At 36.1% G+C, this 10,636-nt stretch overlaps 2 protein-coding genes across 2 annotated transcripts; both read left to right on the top strand.

The window, feature by feature from the left end:
* The first annotated feature begins 425 nt into the window (after nucleotides 1-425).
* LOC113718471 (PHD finger protein At2g01810-like) lies at nucleotides 426-2,823 on the top strand. The gene is made up of 3 exons (XM_027243374.1): nucleotides 426-525; nucleotides 861-1,104; nucleotides 1,200-2,823. Exons 1-3 carry the CDS (start codon nucleotides 426-428, stop codon nucleotides 2,821-2,823), a joined length of 1,968 nt encoding a protein of 655 aa, XP_027099175.1.
* A 1,495-nt stretch (nucleotides 2,824-4,318) lies between these two features.
* On the top strand, nucleotides 4,319-8,995 carry LOC113717945 (AP-1 complex subunit sigma-1-like). The gene is made up of 7 exons (XM_027242793.2): nucleotides 4,319-4,471; nucleotides 5,620-5,706; nucleotides 6,065-6,156; nucleotides 6,315-6,423; nucleotides 6,558-6,593; nucleotides 8,472-8,558; nucleotides 8,639-8,995. Exons 1-7 carry the CDS (start codon nucleotides 4,469-4,471, stop codon nucleotides 8,708-8,710), a joined length of 486 nt encoding a protein of 161 aa, XP_027098594.1. The 5' UTR covers nucleotides 4,319-4,468; the 3' UTR covers nucleotides 8,711-8,995.
* The last annotated feature ends 1,641 nt before the right edge of the window (nucleotides 8,996-10,636 follow it).

The raw sequence follows: 10,636 nt of genomic DNA, 5'->3' as shown, positions 1-10,636 counted from the left end.
ATTAATGGTTCTCAGCAGTAAAAAAGTGAAAAAATTTTAAAAAGTTACTAAAGTAAAATTTACTTCATAGTTCATACCATAAACATGATTCTCAGACCATGTGACTGGAAAAATTAAAAAGTAAAATTCAAAAAACAAAAACAAACCAAATTACACAATTACCCTCAAGATTGGTATCACTCCAATTGCATCAAATGAATGCACTAATTCCCGCCACTAAGAGGCTACATTTGTAATTTCACTGCCACTCCCATGATTCTTTAAGCTTCCTTTCCTCTCAAGAATTTGAAAAACCAGACACTTGAGTTGGTTTTGCAGTTTTCTGCTTTTCTTCTGCAATGGCTAACAATAATATTTTTGAAGCCTGTAAAAGAATGAGAAGAACAAACCCTAAAATCCCCTTTCCATTTGAAAGTTTTCCAATTATGGGCTCATTTAAAAATCTTAATTATGGTCCATTTAGAGAAAATATCCGTTTGTTTCTTCAAGAATTTGCAGAAAAATTTGAAGATAATACAGTTCCCGGTATGGTTTCATGGTCCACTCTGCTGATCAACGAAAAAAACGGCATCGTTTTTCCCTTCTACACCTTTGAAGAAACCGTTGAGCAATCTCTTGACCCGTTCTGCGATTACTGCAAATTCAGTGGCAAGTTTTGTTACGCTTTTCTTTTTCTTTTTTTTACTGTTTAAAATCTTGGATTTTACTTAATTTAACTGTTTTTCAAATTTTCTGGATGGATTGTGATATTCTTGATTGGCTTGTTGAATTTGGTGGAGTTCTTGTTCATTTTCTTGATGGTTTGGGTTAATTTTGAAAAGGGACATTTGAATTTTTGAATTTCTGATCATGCTTTGTAGGATGGGGTCATCATTTTGTATCTAAAAGAAAGTATCATCTGATTATTCCTGAAGTTGATTATTGGAAAAAGCCATTGAAGGACAACTTCTTGGATGTTCGAACTCATATTTTGTACGGTTTGATCCATTGCAACGGGTATGGACATCTGATTTGCATCAATGGAGTCGAAGCGGCATCCAATTTTCTCAGTGAAACTGATGCTATGAACCTATGGGATCGAATTTGCTCAACACTTTGCACCAGGTGATGTTTCAGAATGTTTCTTTTGTTGTTTCAATGTGTATTTTACAGTAATTTTTGTGGGTGATGAATCTGAGACATTGAGGTGATGCTTGCAGGAAAGTTTCAGTGCGGGATGAAATAAATCTGAGATTGTTGTATGTTGTTGGATATGGGCAGAGTTGGTACGGTAAGTGGGGCTACAAATTTAGCCATGGAACTTTTGGAGTTAGGAAGGGTAAGTATGAGTCGGCAGTTGAGTATCTGAGGTCATTAAACCTTGATAAGATTATTTCTGATTTCAAGAATAAAAGCAAAGGAAGAAGAATTAAGCAGATTATCATTAAGTATAGAGGCGTGGTGGATATTCCGCTGATTACCTTAAGTGATTTGTTGAAGTTCATGCTTGGATTTGGAGGGCGAGCTCGAGTACAGGGAAAAACAGAGAACAAAGTGGTTAAAAGTAGTTGCCAACATGTTTTAAAGAGGAGGGACAATGAAGAGCCAATAAGTTTTGATGCACTTGTGACTTCAATAGCTAACAGCTGTAGGTGGCCAGCAAGGAGGGTTGAGCATGTGCTAAAGCAAATTGTGAATCTGCTGAAACAAAATAAGGGGGATTGTGATGGAAATTATGGGGTTTCCAGGTATGAAATGCGTGAAGAGCTACGAAAATGTGTTGGAGATACAGGTTTGATTGATTTTGTGCTCAAATCTGTCACCTGCTTTGCAATAGGCAATTATGTTGTTCGTCGTTCAGTTAATTCATCTACCAGAAGATTCGAATTTAGCATTCAAGAAGTTCTTGAAGAGGCTGAACCAGATTGCCGGTGGCCTGAAGAAAGAGTAGAGCATGCATCAGAGGTAACTGCCAATATTTTGACAGAAAATAGCGATGAGGAGAATACCATGCCATGGAGAGAGTTGCAGGACAAGGCTAGGGAGTGCTTGGGTGAAACTCAGCTGAATGATTGTGTGGAACATTCAATGGATAATCCCATGATTAGAAACCAAAGCATTTCTCGAACAAAGAATCCTCCAACCAAAAAGGTTGAACTCCCAATTCAAGGCTTGATTAAAGATGCACAGAATGACACTGTGGAATGCAATGTGGCTGAGGACGCTCTGTACTTGTACAGGAGTGTGCTATTTGGTTACGGAGATACTCATCGAGTAAGTTTGGCAACTAAGGCTATCATGGTCTCCAAGTATTTTGTGAAAGAATGGTGTTTTAAGGAACGTAATTTGGATCCATTAATTGCACTATCATGCCTATTCCTTCCTAGTTTTGATGAGTTAGAGACAGAACTGATGAGGCCTTTATCACCAGCTGTAGTAGTTGTTGTACATCCTTCTAGTACCATAGGTGAACTGAAAGTTGTTGCTCAAGCTGCATTCATGGATACATATTGCATTATGGACAAATTTGTAGCGAGTCAAATTGGAGGCCTGAAGAAAATAGATGAAAATAAGGTGGTTTGTCATAGCATTGAGCCCAGTAGTCCTGTTTGGGTGAGGGGTTCAGGGCTGGACTTGGGAACAACACTGAGATATGAAGATGGGGCTCAAAGATTGACTGTGGACTGCTGCTGTGGGGCTAAATTTGATGATGGGGAGAGATTGGCAACTTGTGAAGTGTGCAATGTGTCTCAGCATACGAGGTGCAGTGGCATTGCTGATAAGGAGGATGCACCCTCAGATTTTCTGTGCTCAGATTGTGTAGCTGTATCACGTAGGAAATAGGATATATAGAAGGTAGCTTGCAATATTTATCAGGAGCTGAATTGGAAATTTGGCAGAAGATGATGCGGATGCCAAATCAAGAAAAAGAGAAAATCCTCATAAACAGCAATTCAATTTCATATTCATTTTTTAGTTTGATGAAAAAAATTAGGTGCAAAATGATTGGATAGGCTGACCTTTACAGATACAGGTAACTGAAACAGGAAAGGTATAGGGAGATTTAGAACTCTTATTGTTTACAGTGCCCCTGCTGTATGATGTTGTGACAATTTTCTTAATTGATGCTGTATTCTTTCTCTTCCTATTTACTGTGTAGACAAATTGTTGCAGCAGTAAATCATGCATGTTATCTTACCCAGTTTTGCTTGATAATAGTGCCTGCTTTTTATTCCTTGAAGGTGTATGTATCTGGTGCCTTGCAGTTGCAGGCTCTTTTTTCTGGTCTATTGTAGCTCTCCGTTTCTGGTCTATTCAAAAAACGTAAGGAACCACCACTCCACCGGTCAGCGATCACCTCATTAGTAAAGAAAATAGACTTCAAAACTATTAGCATCCCTTCAGTTCATCTTTATCAAATATAAATGTCCATTTTATTATTATCCAGCAATTGTTTGTTACCTTTATAGGCTTGATTAGTTCCCTTGCTTTTTTTTCTCCTTCCCTTTTTTGGGGAAAAAAACTATTAGCATACTAAATGTTTTTCTAGCTCTTATTTTCTTCGTAAACACTTTTCTATATTGTGTGTGTGTGTGTGTCATAGATACATACAAATGTATGTTTGGATGTATGTGTTTGTATGTATGTATGTATGTATGTATTATTGACTTCATCACATTATGAGCTATTAGAAACAATTTGAACACTTTTTTTTTTTTTGGTTTTTTGGCCACAAAAATCTAGAATTGATGAACTTCAAGATTAATGATAGATGTATTTCACTTTTTCTTAAAACAATTCTGTTTCAATTTACCAAATCAGGTCAAAAACCTCATTACTTCATCACAAATTATGAACTATGAAATGTATATGTATTATTGACTACATTTACATAACTTCATCACAAATTATGAACTATTAGAAACAACTTGAACACTTTTTTGATTTTTGGGCCACAAAAATGCAGAATTCATGAACTTCAAGATTAATAATAGGTGTATTTATCTTTTTCTTTAAAATAATCTTTTTTTTTTTTTTTGCCAACAACGATACATTGTATAATCTACTCTATCCTAATCTAGAGAAGGGGAAGCCTAAGGAGATTTGTGTGTTAAGAACTAGTGGGTATAAAGACCCAACTAGATCAATGAAATACCACGACACTACCCAAAGTTCTATTTCAATTTACCAAATCTAGTTAAAAATCGCAATTATGGCTTTTTACCAGCTAAATTTACCACAATTGGCGGCAAGCAAGTTATGGGACCGAGTGTTCACAATTCCGACGTCGTATAAGATGCAAAGTATTGTACTAGCAAGGAGTAACTTTCCGCTTTTATTCGTTTATTAATATTAACCACCACAAACCACCACCTCCAACTCCTCCGCCACTAGCCCTCGGCGGACTAAGCTCGAATCATCAGCTGTTTTCGGCAACTAAATTTTCATAATTACTACGAAATAATCTACTCTATAAAACCATAAAATCATGGTAAATATTTGTATTCTTTTGATTGTTATAATTTGTAGTGCTGCTACTCAATTCAATTTCTCTACCCAAACCCTAATTTTCTTCATTGATCCCTAATTTATAGTATTAGTTTGCTTTAATTTGATTCTTTTGTATTGCCTTTGTGGGCATGTGGCACATTTCTGTAGAATTCAAGGGGACGTTGCAGATTTGAAATTGCATTGTTTATGCTGTTTCAGTTGTTAAATCATCCACATTCTGTACAATGATTTCATTGTAGATCGTTGTTTTTGGCTGAGGGGAAGGGGGGCGAAGCGAATTTCGGATGGGGAAGATCTGAATTCGGAAATGCATAGAAGGCTGGAAGATGATATTTCTGAATTGTTAGGGATTAAGGAGATGGAAATTTGCTTAATTAGTTGCCTGCGAGAGGCTGAACAAGCTATAGTTTTGCAATACTGGATGTATGGGGGTTCTGATCTTTGTTAGCATGGTGTCATTTGGATGTGAAGGATGGGAGGGGATTCTGGAATGAGTCGATGCCTAGCTCACTTTTTCTTGAAGTTCTGGTTTCAGAGATCGATTGAGGGATTTAAAAGTAATTTTCAGTTGAGGTTCATTTAGATCCTTTTGATGCGTGAAATAGATCAAAATGTGCAATGAGTTTGCCAGTTATTTGTTTGTGCTAATTTTTGTCGGTTATCATTCTGCTATACAGCCACATGTTGATATCATTTTTACTGCTCTTTGAAGTTGTGTAATTTGTGTCAGTGCATGTGGATTAGCCTTATTTCCTTTTGGCAGATAAATTTCTAAGAACCGAAAAAGTCAATCCTGAACCTTTCCGATTATTTAACTTTGAGGAAAAGTTTAAATCATTTTATTACTTGTGGATGTCATTGGTCTAAGATTTGGCATTGCTTCCTTGTTTTCTTTGGGTTTCATGTAAGATTTAAAATCAAGGGGAGCCCAGGTTCTAGGTGCTGTTTAAGCATTTTCTCTCATATACTTGGGATGAATTTTTTCTATAATTATCTTTTTATTATTTGCATTGCCTATTCTCTAATACTTTCTAAAGCAACTGATTAGCTCTGAAATTGTGTATTTTTGCTTGCCTTACTTTTATCTGAGACATTGGAGCATCAATTACATCTTCTTCCATTTGTCAGATTCACTTTGTGCTTCTAATTAGCCGACAAGGAAAAGTGAGGTTGACAAAGTGGTATTCACCTTATCCCCAGAAGGAAAGAACTAAGGTACATCTTTTGAATAGGTTTTACTGGACAGGAAGCGAAACTTTTTACATAACAGTTGTTTTCTGCCTCTGTTCACCTTTATATACTACTACAGTTTCTATGTACATTTTGGAGCTTGAATATTTGGGCATTTACTTATTCAGATTATCCCTCTGCTTGGGTCATGATACTATTGATATTTGAGACTCGTCATGAAGATCAATTTATTATGTCTTATATTTTTCTTATATGATGCTTTCAATACACACATAATTGTAGCTTTATTATGCTGATCATAAGTTGTCTACAACATGATATGTTAAACTTAAATTCATTTTTAATCATCAAATGACTCTTCTTTTGTATATAATTATCTAAGGTTATCCGGGAGCTTAGTGGTTTAATTCTCACTCGAGGTCCCAAGCTTTGTAACTTTGTGGAATGGAGGGGATTCAAGGTCGTTTATAGAAGGTAGTGTTTAATCACCCATTCTTTAAGCAGATTTTTGCATATTTAACCATGATGCTATATAAGTACATGACTTGGTTATTTATTAATAAGGTCTTGTGCTTTGGTCGTATTATGCTTGCATGGTTCACCATTCTGATATAGTCTTGTTGATTTGGCAGATATGCCAGCCTTTATTTCTGCATGTGCATCAACCAGGATGACAATGAATTGGAAATCCTTGAAATCATTCACCATTATGTTGAGATTCTAGATCGTTATTTTGGAAGTGTGAGCCTTCTGAAACTTAAGAGCACCCTAGATATAAGGCAAATTCAATTTGAACCTTAGTCATTTTGTGCAAATTTTGGAAGACTTAAGTGATTTGTGTATTGATTTTAGTGGTGTCTTCCTTTATTTTGTAGGTTTGTGAGCTAGATTTGATCTTCAACTTCCACAAGGTATGATCTTGCTATTAAGATTCCACATTTCTTTTATGCTAAAATCTCTACATCTTTCTACAAATCTTAGGGAAACAGCATTTTCAAGAAAACAATGATCCTACATCTAAGCTAAAATCAAGGGCATGGATGGAAATCAATGTTTTAGAAGGTTTTCTCTTGGAATGTTCCTGTAGTAAGACTGTAATTAGAGGAATAGGCTTCTGGAACTTATTTCTTTGTCTGATCTTTGGGTTTAGATTCATCCCAGGGGCGAGATGCATTTCATTGTGGGGTAATTCACAAGTCCTATAGAATTGCCAAGTCAGTTGAATATCTAGTCACAGAACTCCTTAGAAGATCCATGCCTGATATTAGTTTAAGTGGGTGGCAGGACATGACCATTTTTTGCCCTAAGATCTGTTTTAGTTTTTCACTCTGGTACCTTCTTTAGTCTGATCTTATGCATCTCAAGCTATATCTTGTCATACTTTTACTAGCATTTCATCACTAGGTGGTTTCTAGGTATGACAACAGAACCACCTTAGCCATTTGCGGCCAATTTTCCCTCTTTAATCTTCAACTTAGCTTATCACAGTTAATTAAAAGTTTTTATGTATTGCCACTGTGGTTCTTATGTTTAATTGTAATCATCTTCTTTGTGACAATCGAATTCTTGGATGATGACCCTTGGCCCTGGAACTGGATCAGTTTAACTTGCAGTATAAGCAATAGTCAATTTCTAGGTTTTCCTTTTAAACTATGTGGTTCTCCTTTTAGCTGGTTTTCTTGATCTGCCATTTCTGCACTTCACTTTATCTTTGAAAAAGCTGTTTTGTCTTTATTGTTTAAATTGGAAGTCCTTGTTACCCTTCATATTTCATTTGAGAGGTTATTTGGCATGTAATCAATTATAGCCTCAAATTATAGAGCTCAATTAGGCTACAGCTTTATGTAAACAATGTGCATTATGGGATTTATGTATGTCTAGTGACTAGATACTTATCCTAAGGAATAGATAATGGTCCTTTGACAACTCTGAGTTGAAACGCTAATAGAGCTAGAAGTTAAGCTTGTTAGAGTATTGTCAGCTTCAGTAGTGAACACATCTATTCGACTCCCCTTACATTAGTGGCCTACTCTTTTTGGACATGGCTTATCTTTGTTACAAGATCTGCTGTAGTTTTGTCTTGAGTGACCTGATGCTAGAGTTGTCAGCCTTAGGAGGATCCTTGGCATGTGTTTGATCTTGCTGGATTAAGTTCAACTAGCTTCCTCACATTACTTCTTCCTTGATATCTCGAATCAGTTGAAAACAACACCCCAAAAGAATACAAGAATCAAGTAAAACTTGAAAAGAACCTGAAGTTTAATTATTGAGAGTTTCAGCCTGACCTGGAAAACATGTGATCATCACGGCAAATCATTTTTCCACAAGGCAAAAGCATTGATGAAAACAGGTTCTGCCCATCACTTTTTCTCTGGCAAAAGTTGCAAAAATTTATTTCCCCTCTACTTTTTTCTAGCGTTGCAGAGATCAAGAATCAAGACCGCAGATTTAGGTTACATAATAGGAAAATTGGAGTAGGTTGAGGTTTTAGTCTTTTGTGTAAAGATTTCTGTAACGAGGAGGTAGACATTTAATTTTTGTTGAATTGTTGTATTCTACAAAGGTTTATTAATTATATTTCTTGTTATAGCTAACCATTTGGGATTAGAAACGATGAGCTAAGACCACTAAGCATGAGACTGGAATTTTATATCAACCACCTTGAAACACTAGCAAAACTTGGCTTCTTTTTACATGAAATTCAGTTCTCTTAGATTATTACATGTTCAGTACCGGCAACTCCAGATGATTGGCTTTGCTTTCTAATTTAGTGACAAAATGACTAGCAGGCTTATTACATTTTGGATGAACTACTGATTGCTGGTGAGCTTCAAGAATCTAGCAAGAAAACTGTAGCACGTCATATAGCTGCACAGGTATTGCACTTCAAAAGTTTTTGATTGATTGATCTCTTGGGAGTTTTTAAGATTAATTTTTCAGTTGCATTACTTTGCAGGATTCTTTGGTGGAGACTGCCAAAGAACAGGCAAGTTCTTTGAGTAACATAATCGCTGAGGCAACAAAATGAGAGCCTCATAGACATGTGAGCGTTTAGAGGCTCAAATTCAGCATCTTGTATGATCTCTGGCACTCACTGGCTTGGCAGTTTTACTGGTCTGCAATTCAATTTTAAGGAATATTACATCTTACTCCGGGCAATATGGAATGTGGAGTTTTATGCTTTGTCTATTTTACCTATAGCAGATCTTAATTGATTTTTTGATTATTTATTTATTTAGACCGGCGAGGAATGTTATACAGTACGCTTGGTGACCTGTATGATGTTATACAGTACTCTTTGGTTTTCTTTTTTTTTTTTTTTCAGTACTCTGAGTTATATGGTTATGTGTTTTAAATTTTCTTTTATTTTATCATATATATATATATATATATATGCAAAATTATTTGTAGTTCTTAGGTACTTCTTTGTGTAAAATAGATTATATTTTTGTACTTAAAGACTTTATTTAAAAAATTCACATGAAAACTGCATAGTTCTTAATACAGAACTATGTGATTGAGATCATCTGCACCAGGATTTCCTGACTGGATCATTAAATATTAAAACTCTCCTATATAACAAAGTTTTGGGGTATTAGCCTAATACTTTGGAGATCGAAGGTGCTGTAATTGTGTGAAGCCTAAGAAGTAAAAGTAAAATCGAGAGAAAAAAGATGTTGCTTTTCAGCTAAAGGGTAAATAGCCAAATTCGTCTCTAAACTTTTTATTAATGTCCATTTAATTCTTAAGATCAATTTGATTCCTAAACTTGTGTTATGATTCCAATTAAGCGTCTCTCCAGCGGCACCATCATAAAAAATCGATCAAGCTTCTAATTGATCAATTAAATAGTGGTTTTCTTAGAACTTTAGACATGTCCTCCGTGCATCATCAATCTCCACCACCTACCTCCTCTTTCTGCTCCCACCTCTCTTTCCCTTCCCTCAGTCATGCCAGTCATCTCTATAAATTTTGCAACTAAGGATTCATCAGGAACAATATGCGATAGTTTGACTTCTAGTACAGAGGAGGGTGCTAAAAGGAGCCAATGATGGAGAGGGGTTAGAGTTTGGGAGCGATTTGAGGGCCAAGATATTCCAGAAACTATGCAAAGAGATTCCCTTGGATTGGGTGGAGCCGAACCCATGTGATGCCTCAAATCCAAATGTTGGGTGAGTGTCGGATCTGATCCAGTGAAGATTTAGGTATGATGAAGCATGTTGTTTTCTTGGTAATCATTAGTGATGATTTTGTTGATTAAGGTGGATCTGATCCAATGATTCCCTACATGCAAGTAGTAATAGTAATTTGAGTTTTGCAAGCATTATATTATCAGAATCAAATATAAGAGCCGTACACAAAAACGGTGGACTGGATGGAGAGTGAAGAGAACCACCAGCCTTTGAGCTGGTGACCACCATCAAGTCCTTAAGGTTTGGTGGGGTGGGAGGTCAAAGATTTAATTCTTGTCTCTCACCAATTGTCACAATATGTGGCTTCTCTAAAAAATCCAGATGAGTGCATAGTGCACCCATCTGATCCGATTGTGGTTCAGTCCCCATCGGCCCACATAAGTCTAGTTGAGCCTCTCTCTTAGGTTAGGATAGAGTATGATTGTAACGATTGACAAAAAAAAAAAAGAGATGGAGAATGAAGAGTTAATTCTATTTTCTTGTTTTTTTTTTAATTCATTTCCATCCTCCGTCCATGGAAGAAAAAGAGCATGTTCATAGTAAGCAAGAACATTCGGGCAAAATCCAAAATCAAATTACAAGACAACATGATATATGTAACAGCTGGAGGACTACTGGATGTATGATTTGATGCATCACTTGTCGTACCCAAAGCTACGAAAAACTTTATTTCAGTGTATCCATATTATTTTTGTAGTGTACAGATTCAGCAATGCCAAAATTTCTCAAGAAGCTAACAAGGAATTCATTGCTTCGCCTAA

This window comes from Coffea arabica, chromosome 11e (genome assembly GCF_036785885.1).
Source record: "Coffea arabica cultivar ET-39 chromosome 11e, Coffea Arabica ET-39 HiFi, whole genome shotgun sequence".
Lineage (NCBI taxonomy): Eukaryota > Viridiplantae > Streptophyta > Magnoliopsida > Gentianales > Rubiaceae > Coffea > Coffea arabica.
This window is presented reverse-complemented; position numbering and strand designations above follow the sequence as displayed.